General features: G+C 50.5%; 1 protein-coding gene across 9 annotated transcripts in view; it reads left to right on the top strand.

Moving 5' to 3' along the window:
- Positions 1-27,095, top strand: part of ST3GAL4 (ST3 beta-galactoside alpha-2,3-sialyltransferase 4) — a 95,703-nt gene extending 68,608 nt beyond the window's left edge. For 6 of the 9 annotated variants that reach the window (XM_074976746.1, XM_074976749.1, XM_074976747.1 and 3 more), the window contains 10 exons: positions 9,853-9,931; positions 11,850-11,970; positions 13,081-13,161; positions 13,358-13,455; positions 16,094-16,154; positions 18,865-18,960; positions 20,000-20,189; positions 20,320-20,463; positions 21,853-21,996; positions 24,080-27,095. In XM_074976746.1, the coding sequence (XP_074832847.1) occupies positions 9,916-9,931; positions 11,850-11,970; positions 13,081-13,161; positions 13,358-13,455; positions 16,094-16,154; positions 18,865-18,960; positions 20,000-20,189; positions 20,320-20,463; positions 21,853-21,996; positions 24,080-24,166 (1,038 nt within the window). In that variant the 5' untranslated portion in view covers positions 9,853-9,915 and the 3' untranslated portion in view covers positions 24,167-27,095. The other 3 variants (XM_074976751.1, XM_074976750.1, XM_074976743.1) reach the window with 3 other exon arrangements.
- Positions 27,096-27,442: the final 347 nt, after the last annotated feature.

The following is a 27,442-nucleotide window of genomic DNA, read 5'->3' as shown; positions in this document are numbered from 1 at the left end:
AGAACAACAAAGAGGACTGTCAAAAAAAAATCCAGTTGTTTATCAATAACTGCCTCCATAAAAGCCTCTGGATCCACTGGCCACACACCATCAACAACCAAGACCTGTGACAACTGACTCACCAACTACCTGCTGAAGAAGAAATCAGGAAGAGAAGATGGTGATGGATTGGACATACCCTTAAGAAAACCAATCACCAAAGGCAAGTTGGAATCTATAAGAAAAAGGGGGTGCCCAAGAAATGCCCAGCATGGAGACCTTAAGGCAGACACTAAAAAGACAGGATACACCTGGTCAGAACTGGAAAAGACTGCCCAGGCTAGGGGATGCTGGTGAATGATGTCAATGGCCTATGCTTCAAGATGTAGGAGTGGAAGGGGCTTACTACCTACTGCTACTTGATTTAAAAATTGTTGTCTTTTGCCACAGATGACACTTAAGGGGCAGTGGATGCAAACTACAGCAGAGCAGATGGAGGGTGTCTACACCACATGGTTGTGTTGCGGCATGGCTAAAGTCAGGCAGTGTAAACATTGTTGGCACTTATGCTGATTTAAAAAACAATTCTGACCAGTGGTGTTTGCCTAGTGAGCAGGAGAGCAGTCTGCCAACAAAGCTCTGTTTATACTCGTACTTGCCAAGGCAAAGCTTTCATTTGGCGTGCAAGGGACCAAGCACCTGTGAATAACAGAAGCTGTGTTCCTCAAATGCCAATGTAGACAGAGCTTTAGATTAAACCTAGAGAAAAACTGCCTCACTCTAAGCACAGTAGGACAAAGGAGGCTGGAGAGCCCAGATGCAACAAATCCCACAGCTTGGCAGGCTAGACAAGGTGACCCTTTCTGGCCCTTCCAGCCCTGTGACCATTTCCACAGGACAACTGCGTCTTACTCTGTCTGGCTCTCTGGAGGGTCTGAGCAGTGTTTTTAAGAGCCCTTGTCAGCATGTTGTGGTGGGAGGGGAAATTTGAGGAAGGCTTTAATCAGAGCCACCGTCACACCGGACTGTGCTTTGCCATCCCCCGGCCAACTGCCCCTTTTTGTGATAACTGCCTGCTTGGTTGCCTTGGGTGTGGTGTGCTGAGCCGGTGGGATTCTTCCTGGAGATTGTGGCAGGAGGAACAGCTATTTTCATGCTGTTCTTACCCTGACAGGCACAGAAGGGATTTTTGTTGACAGCTTTGATACTGGAACGGCCCTCTCCTATGGGGCCGTGCTGGGCTGTCACTGGAGGGCAGGGACTCGCTCGGGTGCTCATCTTCCTGGCTGCTGCAGTCTTCCCTGAGGTGCATCTCGGCCCTCATTCCTACAGTATCTGAGTACCTCAGTCCTTGACTGCAGGGTGGTCCTCGTGCCCCTGTGTTCTGATCCTCATTGTACAGATGGGGGAAGCGTAGCCCAAGACAGACTAAGGCTATAGCTATGAGACAGATTTCCGCAGGCAGGGCGGGATGAGGGGTGAGCCCTGATTCCCTAGAACCTAGCAGCGCCAGTTTGGCTTGCTTTGTTGGGGGGGGCGGGGCGGGGGAGGGGGAGGGTTTGTCTTGCTACTGGATCAAGTATCTCTGTCACCCAGTTACCTGTAGTCGTTGCGTTGAGTAGCAATGGATAGTCAGATTGCTGTAAACATCTATTGCCCTATAACTGTGGTGTCCAACATGCCAGCCACTAGTCACAAATAGCTATTTGAGTGGTTGAGTGTGGCTAGTTGGCTTGAACAATAACTCTATTTTCAGAATATTATGGCTAGTTCACTATACTAATGCTAATGCTAATATGCTTATGCTTATGCTAATGCTTATGCTATGCTATACTATACTATACTGGCTACTGCTGCAGAACTGGTTTGAGTCCACAATCCTATAGAATGTCTCTCCTCTGCTCTTGCTTTGCTGCCTTGTGGTGTATTATTTTAATTTTAAAAAGCTGACTGCCTGGGAGTATAAGATGGTCTCTGCCAGGTTCTTGCATGCTGCCGCAGGCTGGGTTGCTGTGAGTGCTGATTGTCACACTATCTCATTGTCCCCTGGTTCCCACCTCTGAGCTGTACTTTTCGAGATTCCTACAAAGAAACTTGAAATTGATGAGGCTCATGATGTGCTGAGACCACTGCTCATGCACTGCCCAGTAGTGCCTCCTGGTTTTGTTGTTCTCTCCCATGTGTTTAGTTCCAGCTTGCTTTACACTTAGACTGTAAGTTTCCTGGGACAGGGACTGTCTTTTTGTTCTCTGTTTGTACATCAACTAGTTTAGGAGGTCTCTGGCCCATATGTAGGGCTTCAGTAATATAACTTTTAAACAATAATGTTAGCCTCTTTTATCAAAGTGTTACCCAAAAATTCAATGTCTGGTTGGCTATAGGTTGTTCCAGCGGTAGAAGAAATTGTTGAGGGCCAAGTAGTTCTTTGATGCAGTTTTGGTGATTTCCAAAGAATCACATCCTGGTCTCCTGATCCCAGTAGGAAACACACAGCAGGGGAGAACTCCTTTGTTCTCTATTAAGAGCTTTCTTCCACTCAGAACAGTGCCCAACGTGCTTTTTCTCTTAACTTTCTTCTAGGGCCACATTATCAGCCTTCAGGTATTCTGTCTGCCTGGCTTGGTCTTGCTTCTTCAGCTCACCCTATCTCTCTCTCTCTCTGGCAGTCTCACAGAATTTGACCACACCTTCCACCCATTTAATTCTAACTCTCAAGTGAACTCATATATGCCTTTGTCTTAGGAGAGAGACTGAGTACACGTCTCCTACCTCTGTTTAAATGAGGCACAGCAGTCACACCTGGCGCTATAAATGTGGTTTAACCCAACCCTCAACCATAACAGCTCCAAAGCATTGGCTTACTGTTCCCTTGAGCTCGGTTTGTCTCTTTCATCATGTATTAAAATTGTAAGTGGTTTGGGGGCAGTGACATCTTTTTTCCTTATATGCATTCATTATATTTTCCTTTTATATGCATGATATTTAATTATGTGCTTTAATAGTGTCTAGTGGGTCTGATCCCTGATGGAGCTGTTCTAGGCTACAATAATGCAAAATTAATAATCCTCAGAGAAATTTAGCTAATACAGATGCATTTACCATATGCCCTGCTTCCCAAGCTCTTGGCAGGTGCCTAATGTGATCTCATAATAAAGAGATATGATGAGGAAAAAAAACGTGGTCACTGGTGAACAGGGAGGAAGGAATGCATGGTTTGAGGACCATGGAGCAGTAATGTTAAAGGTTGGCGTGTGATGTCTCTTGTGTGTCTGAGTACTCTTAATGGAATGACACAGGACACTACAAGGAGACGTTTGTTTCCTGTTACCGTGGAAAATCAATCCCTTGAAATTTCACAACTGAAAACAGAAGTTGACCCATTTCACCCCCAAGGGAGAAATGAGCGAAACAGATGTGGCAGATGAGGTAAAACCCAACAAGGAGCACCTCTTGGTGTTAGTAATAATGAAAAAGCACTCCTTGGCTGCAGTGATTTTATCTAGATTGCTTCCATGTCCTTTGTTGATTGCAGCCTTCAGGTAATTGATTTATATACCTGCAATAGTAGAATTCTGTGCAGTTGCCAACTGGGTTTAGATCATTAAATATGTTTTACTCTGTGGTTTGTATTAAAACCTTTTGTGTAATTGCAGGCTGAATGATCTGAAACAGTGGATGGTGAGCAATATGTGTTACTACAGGTTCGTTCTTTTCTTTTGTCACAAACTCCCTTTGGAAGGAGGTATCAGAGGGATAGTTGTGTTAGTCTGTATCCGCAAAAACAACAAGCAGTCCTGTGGCACCTTACAGACTAAGGGATTTTTTGAAGCATAAGCTTTTGTGGGCAAAGACCAGCTTCCTCAGGTGCATGTCGTCGTGGCCCACGAAAGCTTATGCTGCAAATCCTCTGGAGTCTGATGTAGTGGGTCTAGTAAAGATGTCCAAAATTGACTGTAGATTGTTCTCTTGTCGACTCCAATACCCCGTCTCCCAGAATGAGACGTGTAAGGAGAGTCAACACCCCCCCGCCCCACGCAGTGGACAAACCACTGTAACTCGATTTTAGGATATGGCTATGCTACAAAATGAGGTTGAATTTGTTAAGGTTGACTTTCTAGCACCTGATTTTTGTAAAATTCAAGGTGTATGTCCACACTGGGACATGAAGTTGATGGAGTGCGCCTCTATTAGCCTTGCCAGCTTTGACTTTGTCATCAGTGCACTGTGGGTACCTATCGCACAGACCCTGCTGGCAGTTGCATTGTGGGTTTCTGTCCCAGTGTCTGACATTACAAAAACATGCCACAAGTGGTTGTGGGTGGATGTTGTCAGGCTCCCACAGCGCACTTGTCTCCTCTCCCTCCCGTTGGAAAGCCATGGCAAAAAATGCTTTTGCATCCTTTTTCGTATCTGTACAGATGCCATTGCAAGACTAGCCTGGAACCTCTGCAGCTTAAAACTGTTTTGGCAATTATTATGAGCACCTCATGAATTGTGCTGTGGCATATGCAGAGTTTAGAGTCTTGCAACATAAGAAGTCCCCTGGCACCTTAAAGACTGATATATATTTTGTAGTGTAAGCGTTTGTGGGCAAAGACCTGCTTTGTTAGCTACATGAGTGTGGGGGGGTTCCAGAGGAGGGTTTAAATATATGGGCTTATGAAAAGGAGGGAGTCTCAGTCACGGGGAGGGCCAGAGTTGACAAGGTCTGTTTAGTCACGGAGGATGTGGCCCATTATTAGCAGTTAATGTGGAGTTGTGAACATCAGGAGAGGAGAAATCAGGTCAGTTCAGTCAGGGAAGATGTGGCCCATTATCAGTACCTAATGCGGAGGTGTGAACATCAAGAGCAGAGAAACTGCATTTGTAACTGGCCAGCACTCCCAGTCTCAGTTCAATCCTTGGTCGATGGTGTCAAATTTGCAAATGAATTCTAGCTCTTTGGAGCCTGTTTTTGAAGATTGTTGTTGTTGTAGGATTGCTACATTTAAATCTGTTAGCCGTATGTTTAAACTATCCTCTGGAACTCCCCACTCATGCATCTGATGAAGCGGGTCTTTGCCCATGAAAGCTTGTGCCCCAAAATATCTGTTTAGTCTATAAGGTGCTACAGGACTTCTTGTTGTTTTTGAAGATACAGGCTACCTTGGCTACCCCTCTGATACTTGTCTTCTAACAGTGGCTGGTGCCATTTGCTGCAGAGGGAATGAACAGAACAGAGCAATCATTAGGTGATCCATGCTCTGAGCCTTCCATTCCCAACTGCAGGCACCACAGCAGGTCACATCTCTGCCCAGCCTCCTATCTCTTTTTGAACTCAGTTATGTTTTTGGTCTTCACAACGTCCCCTGGCAACAAGTTCCATGGGTTGCTGATGTGTTGTGGGTCTTTAGGTTTGTTTTCATCTAGCTACCGATTCATTTTAATTGTGTGACCCCTGGTTTGAGTGTTATGGGAAGGGAAATTAACACTCCCCTACTCATTCCTCCACACCATTAGTGATGTTATAGATTTCTATCGTACCTTCTTAGTCATCTCTTTTGCAAGTTGAACAGCCCCAGTCTTATGAATCTCTCCTCATACGGAAGCTGTTCCACCCCTCACCTCTGCATCATGTTGCTTGCTCTTTCCTGTACCTTTTCCAATATCTCTTTGAGATACGGTGGTTGGAACTGCAGCAGGCATTCAAGGTTTGGGCGTACCATGTATTTATACTCTGACATGATGCCAATAAGGTAGTAAATATCTGTCCCTTTTCTGATGCTTCCTCGTTTTCTGTTAGCTGTTTTGTCTCCTCCCTCCTATTGGGTGGATGTCTTCATAGAATTATCCATGATGATTCCAAGACCTCTTTCTTGAGGCTAATTTAGTCCCCAGTGTTTTGTATGCATGAACTGGTATTGTGCTTTCCAGAGTGCATTACTTTCACATACCAAATTCAATTTCATCTGCCACTCTGCCTCCCAGTCACCCAGTTTTGTGAGATCTCTTTGGAACTCTTCACAGTGTTCTTTGGAGTAATTTTGTATTCTCTGCAGCTGTTGTGACTCTTTTGTTATCTCCTTTTCCTGATAATTTATGAGTAGGTTGAAGAGCACAGATCCCACTACAGAATTTTGGGGGAACCCTACTGTTCACCATTTTTCCATTGTGAAGACCTTTCTATTTATTCATTTTTATCTTTTAACTAGTTACTGGGCTATAAGAGGGATTTTCACTCCTATCCCTTGACAGCAAACTTTCCTTCAGAGCCCTTGGTAAGGGACCTTGTCAAATGCTTTCTGGGAGTCCAAGTACACTATGTCTTCTGGATTACATAACTATTGACACCCACAGAGAATTGTAATAGATTGGTGAGGGATGATTTCCCTTTACAAAAGCCATGTTGACTCTTCCCCAACATATGTTCATCTGCATATATGTTAATTCTGTTCATTACTATGGTTTAATCCAATTTGCCTGGTACTGAAATTTGCTTACCAGCCTCTCACTTCCAGGATCACCTCTGGAACCTCTTCTAAAAAATGGCATTACATAGCAATTCTCCAGTCCGGTTAGTAGGTCTGCAATTTCATATTGGAGTTTCTTCCACGCTCTTCAGTAAATACCACCCGGTTCTGATGACTTGTTTCTGTTTACCAGTTTGTTCCAAACCTTACCTCAGTCTGGGGGAGTTTCTCAGATGTGTCGCTTAATGAGAATGGCACAGGCATGGGACTCTCCCTCACTTCCTCTGCAGCAAAGACTGACACCCAGAAGTTGCTTAGTTTCTCAGCAGTGGCCTTGTCTCCAAGTGCTCCTTACGCATCTTGATTGTTCAGTGTGTTCCACTGATTGTCTGGCAGCCTTGCTGCTTCTGAGGCAGGCACTTTTTTTGTGGTGGTGGTTTGTTTTTTGTGCCTTTTCTTCTAATTGCATTGCAAAGTCTTTTTTGTCCTCCTGTGTAATAATACCTTTACATTTGACTTGCCAGAGTTGCTATTTTCTGTTTTCCTCACCAGGATTTGCCTTCCAATTTTTAAAAGATTCCTTTTTGTCTCTGTCTCCTAGAGCTCTGGAGAAGTACTGTTCCCCCAGCAGCCCATCATGCAATGAACCCAGCAGATTCTGGGGCAGAGTCTTGCTTGGCAAGCAGGTTTCTGATGGAACCCTGCCTAGGACTGGACAGACACTCACTTAACCTGGCCCATTCTTGCAAGCCATGTGGAGATCAACACATAGGCATTTGCCAATAAAAAAAGTTGAGGAAAGAAGCTCAGATGTGGGCCTTCTGACAGACAGTAAAGCTGGGCCAGCAGGGATGTGAGTGTTTGCTTGTTACTCTTTGCAGCTGACAAACACAAAACAACCCAAGAGGGAGGAGCAGGTGTATCCTGTGCACACACCCCCATGAAGCTGGTAAGGGCTTCCTCTTGTCTTTTGTTACTTCTCCTGTGTTTTTGTCAAGGGTCTGGGCAGCCCTGCTGGTGATCGGGTTGCAAAAGGCTCAAGAAAGTACCCAGGGAAGGAGGCTTTCCAGGTGAGACACTCTCTGGACTTCCAGGTGAGGCCCACACTAGATGTGACTGTTGCGTTAATGCTGTCTGGTAGCTCTTCCCTGCTATGGCTGGGGCCTTGGGCAGTGGTCGTTTGGCATTTGTTTGCCAGTACTTACGTTCACTTTGTGAAGGAATGAGCCCCAGAGCTGCGTGGATATGAAATGAATTTGTTCCCTCCTGTAATGAGTCATGGCGTAGGCCAGCAGCTCAGAAGGGAATTGCTCTTACCAGGTTCTACACGACTAAAGGTGAGTTTTGTTTGGCTTTCACTGGCCAAGATGGTGACCGTTGAGTTGAGGGTGAAATGAGGATTGTGTGACCATAGAGTGGTGAAGGACGGGTGAATGCACGGCTGCTCATTCCCATTGCCCTGGAAGAGCATCAGACTGCTCAGGAGAGTGAGACCGCTTGAGGCTTGTCTGGGCAACGGCTAAGGACCAGCAAGGCAAATGGGTGGAGCCAAGGTCATTTTAGAAGAATGTCCTGGCCCAGTTTGCTGGCTCCCTTCCCTGCTGCTCCGGAGGCCTGTCTGTCTTCGCAGCAGCCTAAAGATTTCTCGGAAACATGTCTTAGTTAAGGAATTGTTCAGGAACTGAAGTCATACACCAGGTGACTGAGCTGCTGAAAGTCACTCAGCTTGCACACACCTGCTCTGATAGATGTAAATGTACTGTACGTGGGTGGGGAGGGCGTTCTCATTATATTTCCTTAATTAACCACAAGGTGATCATTAGGAAGGTGGTTTCAAACCTTTCCCCTGAGATCTTCCATCAGGGCTGTCGGCTGATGGGTTGGAGGGTCGCTTATTCTGGAGCAAAGGTATTTGGGAGCTCAGGCTGCTGTGGGAACAGAAGTCTTTAGATAATACACAGCACCAGCCAAGGGCTCAGGGCAGAAAGGCAAATCTCGAGCCCTTTGGGGCAGGCAGTTGCCTCCTTCCAAGTGGATCAAAAGAATCTGATTTTTTTCCAAGTATGCAGGATATTATGTACATATCCAAGTAGGCTGGATATTTGGAAAAACTAGGCTGGATATAAGGAACAACTATTTCACCAGAAGGTTGATGAAGCACTGGAATGTGTTGCCTAGAGAGGAGGTGGAATCTCCATCCCTGGAGGTTTTTAAGTCCTGGCTTGACAAAGCCCTGGCTGGGATGATTTAGTTGGGGTTGATCTTGCTTTGGGCGGGGGGCTGGACTCGATGACCTCCTGAGGTCCCTTTCAGCCCTAGGATTCTGTGATTCTATGAATCTGACCTGATGTGCACTGCTGCTGCTTTGATACCTGCCTCTTGTGTCTAATCTACTTGGCTTCTTCCTCATGAGTCAGCCTTGCAGCTGTCCTCTTGGTTCAGGAGCTGCAAAGCACATCTGGTGCTTGGTGCAGCCCAAGAAGCTGTCAGTCTGGGTGGTCACTTTTTGTTACTTTATGTGCCTGCTTGTGCAGAATTTGTTTTGAAAAAAGGGGAATTGAAAATTAAGGTTATTACTAGGCATAGCCCATCCTGCAAAGTTAGGGAAAGGAACAGATGTTCACATCTAATTCATTTTGAGAACAACATGGAGAGAACAATGGGGAAAACTTTCTCCTGTGCAGTCTGAACTTTCAACTTTTCTCGCGTTTAACTCAGAACTTAATGAGTCACCTCTGTTTCGCTGTACTGTACATTGGGGATTCCAGGGGAAGTGAAGCAAAGTTGTTAGTCTCCATCTACAGTACCCTGTGGAATAATATGCAGCTGCATGAACATAATGTTGTGTGAATATGGATTAGAAGCGCATATGTATAGTTAGGCCTTTTTAAAGTACTGTGAAAGTGCTTAACTGTTGCCCCACAGCGTTTTCATGGTGTTTAACATTTGTGAACATACCTGCTTTTTTGGAAATAGAAGCTGATACGAGAGACAGCTGAAGCCCGATTTCTGAAGCTTTCATACATTTAATTCATATGAACAAAACATGTTCGCGGAAACAGAAATTCTAGTGGTTTAGATTTCTTTTCCCTTGCAGAACGGCACATATAATGTAACCACTTACCTTGTCATAGGAATCTTTAAAGTCTCTCTTTGAATAGACTTATGCTCCTAATTCACTGAGGCTCTTTTGAATACCTGAGCGTACGACTAGGTGCCATATATGGTCAGCATCTGCCACTGTGTGGGTATGTGTGATTACTAATACCCAATCTCAACGGCTTGCATCACTGTCATGCAGGCAACACTAATGCAGTTGCTTCTGTGGCCAGTAGGCAGGACTTCTGGTGCCAGGCAGGGTGGAGGGTGACCAGATGTTCTGCCTGGTAGGGACCACTCAAAGCGTGTTTCTTTCTCCTGCTAGGTGACCTGCAGTGGCCGCGATGAGAACAACAGACACCCGGTGGTGCCTTACCTGCTGATAAAAATGATCAACAAGTCCCGTAAGTCCTTGTCACTTGGTGTTCTTTCCCTGACGTGGGTTTTGCAGGGTCATAGTCGTGGGCCTATCATAGAATCATAGAACACTAGGACCGGAAGGGGCCTCGAGAGGCCATCGAGTCCAGTCCCCTGCCCCGACGGCAGGACCGACCACTATCTACACCATCCCTGATAGACATCTATCTAATCTGTTCTTAAATATCTCCAGCGAGGGAGATTCCACAACCTCCCTTGGCAACTTATTCCAGTACTTGACCACCCTGACAGTTAGGAACTTTTTCCTAATGTCCAACCTAAACTTCCCTTGCTGCAGTTTAAGTCCATTGCCTCTTGTTCTCTCCTCAGAGGCCAAGAAGAACAAGTTTTCTCCCTCCTCCTTATGACACCCTTTAAGATATCTGAAAACCGCTGTCATGTCCCCCCTCAATCTTCTTTTTTCCAAGCTAAACAAGCCCAATTCTTTCAGCCTTTCTTCATAAGTCATGTTCTCCAGACCTTTTATCATTCTAGTTGCTCTTCTCTGGACCTTCTCTAATTTCTCCACATCTTTCTTGAATTGGGGTGCCCAGAACCGGACACAATATTCTAGCTGAGGCCTAACCAGCACAGAGTAGAGCGGTAGAATGATTTCTCGTGTCTTGTTCACAACATACCTGCTAATGCATCCCAGAATCATGTTTGCTATTTTTGCAACAGCATCACACTGTTGACTCATATTTAACTTGTGATCTACTAGAACCCCTAGATCCCTTTCTGCTGTACTCCTTCCTAGACAGTCTTTTCCCATTCTGTATGTGTGAAACAGATTATTCCTTCCTAAGTGCAGCACCTTACATTTGTCTTTATTAGACTTCATCCTGTTTACTTCAGACCATTTCTCTAATTTATCATCGTCCCTACAGTGTGTTTTTTTTTAATTTAGCCTGTCCCAGACCTTTGAAAGACCACCCCCCCGCCAGAGACTGAACTTACAACTCTGGGTTTACAAGGTCAATGCTGTAACCACCAAAACTTGTAAGCTTGTAAGGTCCCTGGCTGTGAACCAGAGCCCCTTTCCTGTGCCGTGTGCCTCGCCTGTCTGGAGCACCACCTGTGTTGTTCCTTAACTTTAGGGAGTTGTTCCTCTGTCTGTTCGGAGTGCTTCCCGTAGGTCTGTGCTGCTGCTGCAGAGTGTGATTCCGGAGTCGCGTAGCTGTACCCCAGCTAGCTTTCATCTTGCTGCTGGGGCCCCAGAGTCAGGGAGCCACACAGCACATGCTTTGGCTGAAGCTAACCGCTGGACCAATCACCCGGGTTGGGCTTCTACAGGCCAAGCTGAAGGATGTCTAGTCGAGATGAATCACACCTTGTGGTTACGCTACAAACGGACCCTTGCTGGGGGGCATTCTACAAAACCTCAGATTGTCTCTCTGAAACCCAATTTCCTTCCTTCGTTTACATCCGCAACTAAAACCTAAGAACAGCCATGCTCAGTCAGACCAAAGGCCCATGTAGCCCAGGATCCTGTCTTTTGACAATGGCCAGTGCTAGGGGCTTCAGAGGGAATTAAGAAACCCAGCAGTCACTGAGTGATGATACTTATTTCTACATTATCCCTGGGCATTAATATTCCCAATTGTTCCCAGAAACACGGACATGGAACACTAATTCTAGTTTCCTGCTGGGCGTAGGTGCAGTAGCTGAAATGAATTTCCTTCCCTTACATGGCAGTTGTGCAGTGGCAGCTCTGTGTTCCTAGCATTGCAGCTCGCTTTCTCTCTCTCCCCCAGGTGTAGGATGGAAGGTGTCTGCAGTGCTGGTGTTAGTTCTGGTGGTGGCGTGGTACTACTCTATATCCCGGGAGGAAAAGTACATACACCTGTGAGTGTATTTCTTTACGTCTTAGTGGGAGCAAGAGAATTTCTTTTCCACCCTCTCCAGATGCTTTGGGGCTGTCTTGTTCTGAGACTAAGACATGGTGCATGGAAAGGACATGCTCTGAGTCCCAGGAACAGCATGGAGATGGGGGCTGCAGTAGCGAAATGACTCTGCCTCTGGCCAGGTAAGAGGAACGCCCATCTAGCCTTGCTCACCTGGTGGAATTCACCTTATTAATTCATCCTCCAGGATAAACACAATTCTAACATGGCAGCACAACTGGCGAAGCAAGGGCCATCTTGTTGTAATGACAATGCCTTGGGAGTCCCCTCCAGCATAAAATGACTTTTAGTGGCGGGGATCAGTGCTCCTCCAAGGTGAAGTTGGAATGATCCTAGGGCTTAGATTGTGGTGTGTGAGCATCTGAGCTTTGTCTTATCACCATAGCCAATACCTGGAGAAATCCTTGTGCAGTGTTAAATGGGTGTTAGCAGGTCAAGTTGGACAAGAGGGGAACCTGAGTTTAGTTAGCGGGATGTAAGAACTTTTTCCTCATTGATAACACACCTGAGGGGGTAAAGGAGAAGCACAGAGGAGAAGCAGCTGAAAAAGTTTTTGGCAGTGTGCTTTGGTGCTCGTGCCTAGAGCAGAAGGCATGATGTCTCCAGTCTCTGCATGCCACCCGCTTTCTAGGGTGGGACTTAGGAGCTCAGGTTTTGAGCATATGATAGTTGATAGAAATCAGGGCGTTGTTACCCACTAAGCATTTGCTTAGACTTTGTCTACCTAGGCAGGTAAGTCAATTGCACGTGCGCAGTTCTAGCTGTGGCTATTGCGTAGCTGGAATCAACTCACCTGCAGTTAACTTAAATGGCCGCCTTCACTGTGGCAGGTTGACGAGAGAGTTCCTCCCGTCAATCTCCCTTACTCCTTGCGATAATGAGGAGTACAGGGGTTCGACTGCTGACCTGAGATAGTTGGAGTTCACGCATCTCCACTAGGCATGCGAAATCAAACTCCGGAAGATGGCTCTTGACTGGGTTGAGCTCGTGGTAAGGATGGAGAAGCCCTTAGAAATTCCCTCAGGCTCTGCTGCAGCTCCTCTGGCAGCTTGTCACTAAGATGAGCTGCAATAAGCTTTGCTGGTGGCACATGGCCTGACGGTGACCTGGGCCGAAAGCCCTCACGCTCTGGCAGTGACAGACTTTGCTCCTGCTTGGCCTGGAAAGGAAAGCGCATTGTGCGAGAAGGGCTCGGGCTGGGCAAGTCACCATTTGTGCTGTTTGCCTTACAGCTTTTCTCTCCCTGCGCAAGATGACAGCGTGCTGTGTCTCCGAGGAGAGGTGGAAAAGAAAGCCACGCTGCTCATGGGAAAGTGAGTAACCCTCCCAAGCAGGCATTGCTCCTTTGCAGGGCGGCTCTTGGCTCCCCAGTGGTGGGTGGCCTGTGGGAGCTGGGGCGGGGACGCTAGCCCTGCAGACACTGGGGTGAGGAAAAGGGCAGAGAGGAGATGCCGGTTCGGTTCAGGTTTGTATGTCCCTCTGTCTAATCCTGCTCTGTGTCCCTTGCAGTTACACACGGGATCATCCGCTGTTCTTACAGCTAAACCATTACTTCTGGGCGAAGAACCCCTCGCTGTATGAGCTGCCGTACGGTACTAAGGGAAGTGGTAAGCAGACCTGATTGCTCTGCTTTGTGGCACCCAGCTCTGAGCTGGGTTGACTGCAGCATGGCGCACAATAAAGAAAATGGGTTCTCCTTCACTCCTGCTTCTTCTGTCTATCCAGCTGCCGCCGCCTCCTTACTCGCAGTCTACCCAGCGTGGCTTTTCTTCTCTCAGGCAGCCTCTTGGATCTCCCTAGACTTGCTCAGGGTTTGCATAGTTCTTTTGAGACCATATGGCCAGGGGAAAGATAATTTCTCATCAGCTGACCCCCATTTTCTTTTAGGGTATGTCTACACTACAGAGTGATTCCAGAATAGCTTATTCCTGAGTTATCATTCCAAAATAGGCAGTTCTGGGATAACACGTCCACGCTACAGGAAGGCCCCCAGATAAGCAACGCTTATTCTGAAATAAGCTCTGTTGTGTGTGGACACACTATTGCAGATTAGAGCCCCTGGAAGCACTTCTTCCAAGAGCTCTAACCCAAAATACTATGTCTGCAGAGCAGCTTTATTTCGAAATAAGCCATTCAGAATAGCTTGTTTTGAAATAGCCTCTATTCCCTGTCTACACAGCTCCTATTTCAAAATACCTGCTTTGAAATAGGTGCTATTCCTTGTGGAATGAGGCTTTTCAGTTTCAAAATGCGATTTGCTCTGGATGCTTGCAAAGTTATTTTTAAATACGAGCCATTATTTTGAAGCAATTTTGCTGTAGACACACCCCTGGGGAATTACCCCAAAAAACAGATGAATTCTTACAAAGGCATTTGTGATTGTTTGTGAGAGAAACTTTCAGTCACTTGGGTGTTAACAAATGGTTTTCATCACTTATTTGTTGCCCATGATATGTCAGAGTTAGACGATATTGTTTCTACCCCCTTAACTGGATTACAGAGCCTCTTTTTTAAAAAGGATACTAAAGAATATTGTATCTAGACTAAAAATAGTAAGACGACGCCTATTGCAAGCTGTAGGAGCCTTAACATTGTTCATAACACAGCAGAGACCCGGCATCCTTAATAACAGTGGCTGCTTTTGGTGGTTTGTATACCCCACTGGTTACGATGTACAGCCTACCCCCTTCTGTGCCCAAGCAACACCGATGTGGATCTGGTATCCTCCAGCTACTGCTGCTGGCAGATGGCAGCTCTCCTCCAGCAGGGACAGATAGGAACATAGAAATGTTGGTCTGGAAGGGACCTCAATAGATCATCAAGTCCAGTGCCCTGTGTCATGGCAGGACCACGTAAAGCTAACGGGCTTGTCAAAGGGTATTCCACCACCTTCCTGGGCACCTATTCCAGAGCATAACCGGTCTTGGAATAGAAACTTTTCCTGTTACCTAAACTAAACCTCCTCAGCTGCTGTTTAAGCCCAGTCCCACTTCTCCAAGCCATGCTAGCCATTCCTTATTAACCCCTAGGTGCTAAGAAACTGATTTTTAATACATCCTTACTGTACTTCTCAGCTATTGAAGTTCATCTGTCTGGTCTTTCCCCACCTTTGATATTTGCAGGAATGGCACCCATCCCACTTAACTTAATTTACATCTTCCTCTCATCCTATTAATGACAGGTGGCTCCCCACCTTTTTTTTTTCCTCTTCCTTCCCCCGCCCCCCTCGCCAGCTATATAAACTCTGGATTCTTGTTTCCTACTCAAATCTGATGAAGTGGGTCTTACCCACAAAAACCCATTACCTAATAAATAAATGTGTCCATCTTTAAGTGACTTGCCTGAGATCACTACAAATATTGCTCTGTGACTTGGTCTTAATAGAGATAGCAGTTACTTTAGGCATTACAAAGACAGCTTCCCTGTCTTCAATATTCATAGTGATCCCAGGCAAGTCACTTAATAGACATGTGCAGTAAGTAATTTTCTTTGCCCTTGTCCCCATCCTTGGACCTACGTAGCTGATTTTCAGTTTTCATTTATTTTTTTTCTCTCTCTGTTCTATTTTCATTGTGCCAGTTTATTTTCATCAAAATTTCCAGCTCTGAAGAAGTGGGTCTGTCCCACAAAAGCACATCACCTAATAAATCATTTAGTTAGTCTTTAAAGTGTTACAAGTCTGCTTGCTTGTTTTGTGAAGACACAGACGAACATGGCGACCCCTTTGTGACCAGTCAGCATTTAGACAAGTCAGAGCATCGAGTTAGTTTTAACAGACCCTCATCACACTCTTGTACAATATTTATCTTAAGTGTGAGTTCAACCTCAGGAACAGGTGAACTATTGCAACATTGCCCGAATTAGGCACAACTAAAACAGAGCTGTGCGCTGCAGGGTGGCTGTCGGTGCCTCGAGGAGGGAGCGGAGGCGGGGATGTGACAGTGTCCGTCCATCGGGGAAGACCTGAGTGGAGTGCAGAGCAGCCCTGCTGCTTGCACTGCCCCCTCTCGCTAACCGGTCTCCAGAGCCCCGCCGTTGGCGCCTGGCAAAGGAGATTGGTGGTGGAATGTGCCCAGGCCTTTGGCCAGAGGGAGGGTGAGGTGGAGAAGGGGAAGCTCCCCTGGAGGCAGCCCGCACTGGCTGGTACATGGGGTAGCCTGGGGGCTTAGGCCTGAGATGGGTATCTCGTTGATCCAGGGGGCGGGGGACTGCCTCCACTAACTGCCCCCTCGCCTTTCTTTGCAGAAGACACTCTCCTGCGGGTGCTAGCAATCACCAGCTACTCAGTGCCCAGGAGCCTCCAGAGGTAACTCCCGTGCCTTGCACCTGCGGTTGTTGCCAGGTGGCGGATCATCACAGAGCTGTGTGGCAGGGCACTGGGCTGAGAGCACTGGAGACTCACATCCACCCCCTACCCACCAGCCAGCTGCAGGGCCCAGTGGCAGGGCTAGTTCTGCCTCTGCCACCCCAGCTGTTAGATGTCTAATACCAGTGTGCCCTTGTGCACAGCCCATCCGGCCCGTGGCTTCTCTGCTGGGCCAGTTAGGAGCATCAGTGGGTGGTAGGATTTGGTGCCTGGGGCCTGGATTGAGCGCCCAGAGTCACTTCATGTCGCTCAGCAGCCTTCAGCCAGCATTTGGAACCTGTTTGTTGCCGGGTGCCACAGCAGCACAAGAGGCGACTTGGGTATACGTGCCACACCTTGTTAGGGCGTCCTTCACCAGAGGGTCTGCAGCTGGCTTGGTGGAGGCCAGCAGTGAACGAAGGAAGCAGTAACTTAAACGGCAAGTGATGGTCTGTAGAGCTGTGTACGGGGACCCTGGTTCCAGCCTCAATCTCTGGGCTGAGCAGAACCCCAGAGTGCTGAGGAGCCAGTGTGCACCCCGCTAATGCTACACGCCTGTGGCTTCTGCAGGCGAGGCCGGCAGTGGTGACTGCGGCAGACTGCACAGCAAGAATTCCACGTCAGGAAAACTGGGGTGGGGTTTTTCTTAGAGGGGTGCTACAAACAGTTCATGGCAAAAGCAGAGAGAGAGATCCCATAAGAGCTGTCTAAGCACGCAACCTAGTGGTTAGCGCCCATCCCTGGGATATGGGTGATGCAGGTTCAGTCCTTGTCTCTGCACCCCTGCAAGTGGGGATTTGAACCTGAGCCTTTCCTCTCCCACATGTTTCTGGGGGTCCTGAGGTGAATGTGGCTTTGACTGCGAATTGCATCTTGGCTGGGCTGAGACACCTGCCCAGTGGTGTTTTCATTAGAGTTCAGACACTTCCAAAAGAAGCTGGGTTTTGACACAAATGTGGTATGTGAGCAAGCCCCTGCCCCGTTCTAGCAGAGACGTGCTTCAAAGGTGGACTCCAGGCGTCTGCAGGAGGTGGTGACTGCTGGAGGCACTCTGGGAGGGGCTGGCCTGGTGACTGTCATCTGCATCCATCAGTCAGGCCTGGAGCTGGCAGGGGATCGGGTGCCGTTCAGGTCTGGTTCTCGTTCGCGTTGCAGATGGTTTGGATCCAATCCATGTTCTGGTCCCTTTCCCACAAACTTGCATTTGTACAAACCCCTGATACTTGTCAGACTGAGGAACTGGTTGAGAATCCGAAGCCTAGAACCCTTAGGGCTGGAAGAGACCTCCTCCAGCGCCCCTTTCTCCTTCCATTCCCTTGGTGTGCCGAGGTGGGGGGCTCTCCCCCAGCAGTGTCCCATGTAAGCCCATTCTCAGCTGCTTGTCTGCCCTGTAAGCAGTGAGAGCAGCGCATGGGCTGGATGTGGTCAGGCCCAGCACAGGCCAGTTCCCCTGGCTCTTCCCATCTGCATTGCCCCTGCTTTGCCTCCTTAGGCCCTTCCACAACTGTGCTGATGCCCCCCAGACCAGTCCTGCAGCCCCCCTGCGATTCTGCTCCTTGGCCCTGCTGCTGAGTGCATGCCAGGCTGCCAGCAGCTTGGTGAGGTGCACCGATGCGCAAGGTGACTTGCCTGGGGGAGCTGCCCCCTGCCTGCAGCCTCTGGCAGGCCTGTGTTCCCGAGCCCTTGGCCGACTTGCTGTCTGTGACACGCTCCAGGACGTGAGGTCACGGTGCTGCAGCCCCAGCCAGCAGCTGGGCTCTTTCTTTGCACTCAAGCGAGGTAAATTGCTGGCCTCGGTCTGGGGCCATATGGCAGTGGAGCCGTTGGTTTTTGGCAGGCGGGTGAGGAGCTGCAGCATCAGGCAGCTGGGGCTTGGTGAGCGGCTGCTGTGCCCGCGAGTCTCTCTCGCGGCCGAGCACTGGCGCGCTCTCCAGGCTCTGTTTGTTTGCCTGAGCTAGTCGAGATAGACTGTGCGAGGCAAGGGCCAGAGCTACAGGGCCAGCAGAGCAGAGCTCCAAGCACTGACCCCAGACCTCTTAGAATCAGGTGTGAGACTCTGATCTTGGGAGACCCAGTGAAACTTCAGTGCAGGGCTGGACGATGTAACCAGACCTTTCCTCCTGTTGCTGTCATCTCCAGCAGCTGGGCTAGGGGCAGAGGCTGCTGGCCCTAGGTGAGAAGTAAAGAGGTTATGGAGCATCCCCCAGAGGCAGTTGCTGGGCCACTTCAAGGCCTGTCCCTGGCACAGTGAGGTGCTGTGCTCTGTGCAGAATGGGTTTGTGATTTCAGTTTGGCTCCTAGTGGGCGGTGGCAGGGCAAGGGACAAGGGCCCTACAGATGAGGCCAAGGGGAAGCATCGGGAATTCACACCTGCATCTCCCCGGGATGCACTGGTGGAAATGCAGTGCTTGCAGAGACACGCCGCTTAAAGCAGAAGGGTGTGTGCATGTCTTGTCTGACCACCTGCACCACAAAGCCACAGAATTCCATGCCAAACTTCACCCTAGTGCAGCAAGAGTCCGACCCTGGAGGGTGCCCAGGAGTTCAAGCTGGTTTCATTGCATCTAAACATGTATAAAGAACTAAACTGTTCAGTGTCCGGGGGGGAGAATCCCCCGGAGGTGAAAGGGATGACGAGAGCGTTGGGTTGAGGTTGTCTTTTCTTTTGCAGCATGAAGTGCCGGAGATGTGCCGTGGTGGGGAACGGACACCGGCTCCGGAACAGCTCCTTGGGGGAAGCAATCGACAAGTACGATGTGGTGATCCGGTAAGATGCTTCCTCCCCCCTGGAATGATCAGATCTCTTTGGACCCAGCGGAGTGTGTTTGCAGGTCCCTGGGGACAGCTGAGGGAAACGTTCCGGGATCCAGGAGAGCTCAGTGGGAGGGAGGAAAACGGACTGCATTGAATGGATGCAGCGTGCAAGCCTTGTATCTTTCTTGTTGCTTTTGATTTTGCTGGAGAGCGTGTGGAAGGGGGCGGAGTCGAGCAGCAGGGTTAGTGTGGATCAGAGCTGGCCAAGACGTTTCGCCATGGGATTGAATTCTGAACCAGAATAAGTTTCTTTTCTAGACTCGCTGGTGAGCTAGAAATCCTGCAGAAAAAAAAATGTGTTCATGTTTTAGAAATGTGGCATTCCCCAGAGGTTCATATCCCTTTCACTGCCACTGGTAGCCCCTGGCCTGGGAGTCTGAGAGATCTGGCATCCCTGGCCCTGGAACTGTTCTTTGAGCCCCAGACCCTGGAAATCTGGGGTCCCCGGGGTGGGGGGGGTGGGGCTGGGGCAGATGACTTATGAGGAGAGGCTGCAGCAACTGAGCCTATTTAGACTCCAGAAGAGAAGAACGAGGGGGTGATTTGATAACAGCCTTGAACTATGGAAGGGGGTTCCAAAGAGGCTGTTCTCAGTAGTAACAGATGCAGAACAAGGAGCAATGACCTCAAGTTGCAGTGGGAAAGGTCTAGGTTGGATGTTAGGAAAAGCTGTTTCACTGAGAGGTTGGTGAAGCGCTGGAATGGGTGACCTAGGGATGGTGGGATTCCATGACCTGCCCTTTGCTCCCTCTGACTCTCCTAGGGTGAGGCGTGTGTGCAGGGGGCAGGTTTGGTTCAGAGCCCACGTTGCTCAGGGCTTGTTAGAGAAGGCCGGATGCAAGCAGTGTGCCCGGCACTCAGAGGAGCTGCTGGGGAAGTGTGTCTCCAGTCCCCTGGGAATGGGGCCAGATGCCTATGGGACAGGTTGTGAGACCAGCCAAACAGGTGTGAAACACCCCCTGCCTCACCTTGTGCTCCCCCACCCCCTGCAGGCTGAACAGCGCACCAGTTCATGGGTACGAGACCGACGTGGGCTCCAAGACCACCATGCGCCTGTTCTACCCGGAGTCTGCACACTTCAGCCCCAGAAAGGAGAACAACCCCGATACTCTGCTGGTGCTGGTGCCCTTTAAATCAGTGGATTTCCTATGGCTGGAGTCCATCCTCCATGACAAGAAGCGAGTAAGTGCTGCAGGGCGAGCCGTGGGCTACGGCTCAGCCCTGTCTCCCTATCGCTGCCGACCCCTCCGCACCAGGCGTGTAGCCCTGGGGAGCGAGGAACAGCCCGGATGCTCTTGTTGCCCTTTTCCAGGTGCGCAAGGGGTTCTGGAAGCAGCCCCCTTTAATCTGGGACGCCAGCCCCGAGCAAGTCCGAATTCTGAACCCTTACTTCATGGAAATCACTGCTGCTAAACTGCTTAATCTTCCCATGAAGCAACCGCGGAAGGTTAAACAGGTAAGGCAGCCCATGCTCTGGGCAGGGGAGGGGCACCCACTTGTGCTGTGGGTCGAAATCCGAGGGCAGTCCCAGGCAGAGCTCACTAGCGGGTCATGGCGCCCAGTCCGCTGCACTGCCTGCCATCGTACCTCACCGATTTCCTGAGCAGCCCAGGGCTGGCCAACATGGCTTGGACTATTACTGCCCTTTCCGAGAAAGGGAGGGACCAAGGCACAGGGGGCTTGGGTGATTCTTACGGTGTTTGCTGATAAAATGGTAGGTGGGCTATGCTCCCCAAGGGGAGAGATGCTGGCAAGCCGCTCGCCTCCATTTTGCTGCATCCGTCAGACTATCTTCACACTGCTTTTTTGGGGGGAAGTTGGGATGTGGTTGTGGCTGGAGTCTAAACCAGAGGAGCTGCTCATTCCGGGGGAGAAAGTAGCAGATTGTCTCTGCTCAAGGAGGAGCAGCTCTCTGCACAGAATCCTGTTTGGCCTCTTTTAGTGTCTGTGTCCACTCACCTGGTTTTGAGTTACCAGTTTCTTCTGTCGGGTTTTTGACCCGAGAGGTATTTGGCAGGTGGCCTTTTTCGCGTGCCTCTGTACCTCAAGATACAGCTGAATAGCATCTCCTTGTTGTTCAGTACTTGTGAGAAGCTAGACAGGCCTGTAATGTTTGGAGGAAGTTACGAAGGGCTGCAGCAAATTTCAGTGTGGAATTTTCTTTTCCTTATCTGGTGTGGTGCTATAATACCTTAGCATTTTGCATCTTCACTACACTTGGGAATTACTGTCTAACAAATGCTGCCACCAACCTGCAAGAAATTGGATGGTGTCCTCATTTATTGCTTGAGAAACTGAGGAGCAGAGGGTCAAACTGTTTGGCCAGTGTCAGAGACCTGCCCAGAGTTTGTGCCTTTGTAGGAAAATCTCCAATCTTGATAAATTCTCCCTGGCTCTGGAACCAGCTAGTAGGAAGAGTTGTAGTCACTAAAACGGGAGAAAATTTTTAGGCTGTAACTTTTTGTCACTAAAAAAGGCAAATGGAGTGACCCAAGTGGGTCAGTTTTGCCAAACCTGTTCCATAGTCAGGAGGTGAGGAACCCTGGAAGATCCAGAACTCACCGTGTTTTTGCTGTGACATTTTCTGACTGAAATACTTGATTCTTTTTCTGTTTGAAGTGATTTTTTTCTTGTGACATTTCCTTTAACTTTAGTTTTTTAAAAACGTTTCCAAATTGAACCATTTTCAGTTGACCCCAACCTGTTTTTGGTGTTTAGCACAATCACTGTCTGTCTGGCTGTAATGACCACACATGCTGAGCCCTTCCAGAGAGCTTTTCTGAACTGAACCCAGGACGTATGTTTGTCTATCGCCCTGATCCCCTCCATCTCTCTCGCCCTCTAGAAACCGACGACAGGATTATTAGCCATCACTTTGGCGTTGCACTTCTGTGACCTGGTCCACATTGCAGGCTTTGGGTACCCCGATTCTGCCAATAAGAAGCAGACTATACATTACTACGAGCAAATCACGCTGAAGTCAATGGCTGTAAGTGACTGCGCTGCTTCCCCTCTGGTGGAGATCACGTTTTGCTGCACCTTTCCCATGTGAATCTCTGGGCGTTGCAGATGTCATCAGAAGGGGCTACGTTATGGACAGATTAGCGCCAAGCTGCCTGGCTTAGTTACACTGCCTCTGTGTGAGCTGTGGGCACACAGAGGTTGGGTGCCGTGCTGTGTGACAGGGATGGGCTGGGAGAACTCTTCCTTTGGCACTTGGGGTGTTCCCCAGAGAGAGTACCCAGGCAGAAGCCCAGTCTATATGATGATAGCGTTTAGGAGCAGCAAGCCAAGGGTCCAGTCAGTGGAACAGTTAGATTCTAGGACAAGGACCATCTGTGCCTGTGCAGCAGCTGGCACACCAGGGCCAGGCCTGGAACTCGTAGGTGTCAGTGACGCTGGTCCATCTCTGGGGAGAGGGTGTTACTGTAGCTCTGGTCCAGCCCCCTGCGCTCATGGCCAGACTAAGTATTATCTGACCATCCTGGGCAGGTGTTTGTCCAACCTGCTCTACAAAGCCTCCAGTGCTGGAGATGCGACAGCCTTCCCAGCCAGCACTGGGCCAGCCCAAAGCAGCTGGGGGCCTGCAACTGGGTAACCAGAATGCTTCCGAGGGTCATGTGACACTCCTGCCCCCCAGGGCTGCCATCCCAGTGCCACGGAGGTTTGTCCCACTGCCACACTGACAGAAATCAGGGGGGCCTGGCTCTCGGAGGTGCAGGATGTGGTTGTGCCGGGGTGAAGCAGGTTCTGTTCTACAGCAGGTTTACAGCTTCGGTCAGCAGCTCGCGGCACCACTACTGGGTATAAATCGTTCCGGCCCCCTGGTGGTTCACGAGCCAGGTCAGAGCTCCACTCTCACGCATTTGGACCAAACTTGAGGCACCACAGTCCCAGAGGCTGCAATGCCTGGAGCAGAGAGCCATGCCCAGCCCGTCCTACAGCACAGGAGCTGCCACTGCCTGGGGAGTGGCAGGCAGGACCCCAACCCCTTTCCTCTGGGGGGCAGGACCTGACCGACACCCTCCCAGGCCACCGCTGCAGACTGGTCACTGGCTCATGGCGCATCATAAACATTTACACGCGGGGCCTGTGCCCGGAAGGCTGAGAACCAGCGGTCTAAGGCACAATTGTGATGTGAAGCCAGGCCACAACTCGGCAGTGTGCCGCTGGCCGTGCCAAGCCTACGCAGGGCAGCGAGCACAAGTCGTTCTGCACTCAAACACACATTATGAAAACAGGTCTGTGCAAAAGCCTCTCGGCAGGTGCCTCCACCCAAAGCCGCTGGCTGTGTAGAGTGCAAACTTGCCTCCCTCCTTTGGCTCGCCAAGCACCGCCGTTAGCAATGACCTGCTCCCTGTAAAACATCTCCCCACACTGGGCTGCTGTGAGGGCTTCTCCTTCAGGGCTGCTCAGCCCACCCCCTAGATCCTTCATTCCCAGAGAGCTCCCTTATTACCCTCTCTAGATAGGAGTTATCTGCCTCAGGGCGTCAGCCAAACCCACACCCCCCCAGCCTCTGCAAGCGCTACCAGCCTGGCTGAACGTGTGCGATTGTCAGTTTTGTGGCAAAGATTTCGCCTGCCCAGAGGAGAATTTAGTCTGTGAGCAGCAAAGTAGACAAAGGAGTCATCAGTGGCCTGTTTGGCTGGTGAGTCAATGCAAAATGGACAATCCACTTCCTTGCTGCCCAAGCTTCTGAGCTTTCTGATCCACTCGGTGGCTAAGGAGAATCACAGAAGATTAGGGCAGGAAGAGTTCTCCGGAGGTCCTCTAGTCGAATCCCTGCTCCAAGCAGGGCTGACCCCAGCTCAGTCTAAGTGCTACTGAACCCATTTTCCCAGTGAGGTCAGTGAGGCTGGGTGGCTTATGCCGTGGATTTCTGAGTCGCTGCTTTGGAGCTGTAGGCATTATGTCTGTTAAAACAGCATGGCACATCTGAGCATCATGAACAGGAGCTTTGGGAGGGTGGAGACGGCATTTCCCGTCGAGCTAGGCTTGGGTTAGGCGGGCCGTCGCCCTGGCATCGGGCCTAATGAGCTCGCTCTCTCTCTCTCTCTTCTGTCTTGCAGACTTCGGAGCACAACGTCTCACAGGAGGCGTTAGCAATAAAAAAGATGCTCGACTTAGGCATCATCAAGAACCTGACCTACTTCTGATGGGACATGGACTGAAATTCCTCATGGTTGCCTTGGTGTCTGCCGGGGCTGCCTGGTGCCCAGCGCATCCTGATGCCCACTGGCCTGGTGATGCCTCTACTTTGCTGCAGGGCCCTGACTGGGCTGAGAGCTGGGGACAGCGCCAGCCCTGCAGGAGGCAGGCAGGGGAGAGGGCAGCGGCATTCCCCCGCCCAGGCTGGCTTGGCAGGACCGAGCATCTGAAATCCTTGGTGGTGCGGTGGCTGGATCCCTTTACTGCCCAGCTGGCACTGACTTGCCGGCAGCTCCAAGGGGGACGCTGTGGGCGGAGGGTGCCCCCTGGTGGCCGTTGCTGTCCCTTCTGCTCCCCGGGGGGCCCTTTGCTGACTGTTGAACTCCACCCGGTCCGGCTGAAGGATGGGCTGCTTCTCACTGGATGGGTTTGCCCTTGGACTCCCAGCCTGGGGCGGCGGGAGCTGGCTGTGGGGCGTGGTACCTGGGAATGCTGCTGAAGGCTGAAGTCTTTCGAAAAAAGCAGGGGCAAAGAGGGGAACTCCTGCACTATTTAGCTAGGGGGTGAGGAGGGGGAGTTATCCCAGATCTGCCCCCAGGCCAGCGAGCAGGAGCAGCTAGCGAACAATGCGGCGTGGGAATGTTAAATTATTCCTCCCTGAGAGACGGCCAGTGCCTCCCCACTTCCTCAGGCAGCAAGGGGGAGGGTGACCTGGCTGCAGAGGACGACGGCTCCCCCAGCACGGGGAGCTGAGCGTGGGCTTGGAGGAGGAATGGGGGTGCTCTAGAAAGGGCTGTCCTGGGGACACCTCTTCTTGGGGCGAGATGGGTCCGGGAGTGGCCGCCTCTGGGCTGCACTTTCTGATCGGAAGGAGCAACAAAGGGGGTCGCCTTTCCCTTTCCTGAGCTGTGCCTCAGGTTTCCCTCCCCCCTCAACTCTGAGCGTGTCCTGGAGGGGAAGGGGCTGGGGCTCAGCCACAGAAAGGTACGGCTGCAAGCCGCAGGTCCATGCCCCAGCCCTGCTGCATCTGCTCAGCCCCCTACTGGGTCCCTTTACCACACCCTCACCCACTGGAGCCCCTGAGGCCTCCCCTGCTCTGCAGCTGGAGGAGTCTCAGCCAAGCTGCCCTGGGCGGCTGGTCAGCATATGCTTCTGCCCCGGCCTGAACTGAGCCCTCTCCGGCTTCAGGGAGAGAGGGAGCCTCAGCCCTGAGGTGGAGCGGAGCCTCCTGGGGCTGTCACACCCGCTGCCCAGGGGGACCACCCAGATCGCCAAACTGCTCCCAGCCAGCGTGCCTGGGCCTAGAATCAGCCGGCTGCGGGGGGAGGCCAGTCTCTATTGCCTGCCCGCACTGTCTACTCGGCTACACTTGCCAGCACTCAGCCTCTGGCCCACACTCCCTGGCAGCTGCCCTTTAGGCCCGGAAGTGGGGCCATCCCTTGCTGCTAAAGCCCTGCCTTCCTTGTGGTGGTGGAGGGGAAAGTCCCTCTCCAAGGTACTGATCCCAAGGGGCGCAGAGCAGAAAGGGCTCCCTGCTCGTTATTTTACACACACATTTAACGTGATGATTTATCTCCGCAGTGCTGGTGTCGTGCAGCATGAGCGTAATGCTGTGAGCTGCGGTGGGGCGCGGGGAAGGGCAGTTCTGCTCCCCCGTGCCTGGAACTGGGCCGACGGGGAGCAAATGTTGGGGATACTCTGTGCTAACCTCACTCCAGTGTGGGCAGGCACTCAGCCCCCTGAGGGCGCTGGCTGTGGCCTCAGCATGTCGGTGGGGCTCTGACTTGATCACAAAGCATCTCCCTACACTGATGGGTTCCCCCCGGTGTGGCAAGTGCTGGATAGGGGCTCAGAGCCTCTCCCCCACGGCCCCTTCTCCGGGTACGTGACACGGCTGGGGATGCATGGCTTTGGAACCAGAGCTCGGCCAGGCCACCCCACCTAGGGAGCAGCGCACCCAAGGCCTCTTGCAAATGGGCCTCATGCCCAGTGGCTGGCCTGTGCTGATGGCTGTCTGTCACCCAGGCCACGAGCTATGCTAGCCCTTGCTGTCTGCTCCACTTGGCCCTGAAAGAGCTGGGCAAGAAGCTTGGCTCGGCGCAGTTTGCTCCCGCTCCCCCAGCCTGGCTCCCACTCATGGTGCTCGGGCCGCCGGTGTGTGGCCAAGTCAGAGCTAAATGTCAAGAGGGGCCAAGGTAGCTAAACCCCAACCCCCATGCCACAAACTAGCAGCCCCCCATGTCTGGCCCGGGCTGTGATGCAAGTGGCTCCTTGGGACCATGGCTGCTTCAGCAGCTCAATCTGGGGGCACTCAGAGGGGGGTCCCTCATCCCTGCTGGAGAGTGTGTGTGAAAGATCCCCCAATTCCTGCTGTGGGAGGAGCCCTGCTTCCTGCTGGAGGGGGTGTGGCTGGGAGGGTGTGACCTGTCCCCGCAGGAGGAGTGTGTTCACACCCGCTGCAGGCACAGGAAGCCCCCACTGAGTTCCATGGCAGCCCCCACTGGGGTCTGGTGGAGCTGTTCCTGAACTCCAGCAAGATGGGGCAGCACATGTGGCCAAACCTGCCCCCCGGCGGTGGATCACTGAACTATTACCTGTGCAATGTGTGTCACCTCTAAATGCCACCCTGCTCACTGGTCTTTGGAGCATTCATTAGACCAGAATCCATCTCCTCTGAAGCTGCCTGATGGGTTTCACCATCCTCCTACTGAAAAGGCTTTCTCAAAAAGTTTTTTATAAAAGAATTCTTGCTCCAAAGATGGTAAAAAGGTAAATCTGCCAGATGTACTGATTGTTCCTCCCAGTCCAGATTGTATGTGTTGTAAACCTAGATGGCAGATTTCAAAAGAAAAAGCTGGGGTGAAGAGTGAAAGGTGTGCAGTGGTACGGAGACAGCAAAGAACGTCACTTGTGGATAAAATAGTTTTAAAAAAAGCATTTTGTGGCTGTTTCATTTGTCTTGTAAACTGTGCCTGTGAGCGTGAGAGAGACAGTGGTGTCCGTGCGAGATGCCAACTCATCTGCCTTGCAGTTCTTCAGACATCAACTTTCCAGTCTGGACACATTTAGCACTGCCTGCTGGGTAATAGGAACAGCAGACGCCAGTGGGGCTTAGGAAATCATCAAACCAGTGGGTATTAAAACCAAGGCTTTGTCAATTTCAAAATCCAAATTAAAAAGGACAAACGACGCAACATATGAAGGACAGTAGAGACATATACCAAGCTTCTAATCCTCAGAATGTTTTGCAACTATCAGGTGGCCCCATGGGAGACACGTATTAT

The sequence above is a fragment of the Carettochelys insculpta genome, chromosome 25 (genome assembly GCF_033958435.1).
Source record: "Carettochelys insculpta isolate YL-2023 chromosome 25, ASM3395843v1, whole genome shotgun sequence".
NCBI lineage: Eukaryota > Metazoa > Chordata > Testudines > Carettochelyidae > Carettochelys > Carettochelys insculpta.
The sequence above is the reverse complement of the archived record's forward strand: the minus strand, read 5'-3'. Positions and strand labels throughout refer to the sequence as shown.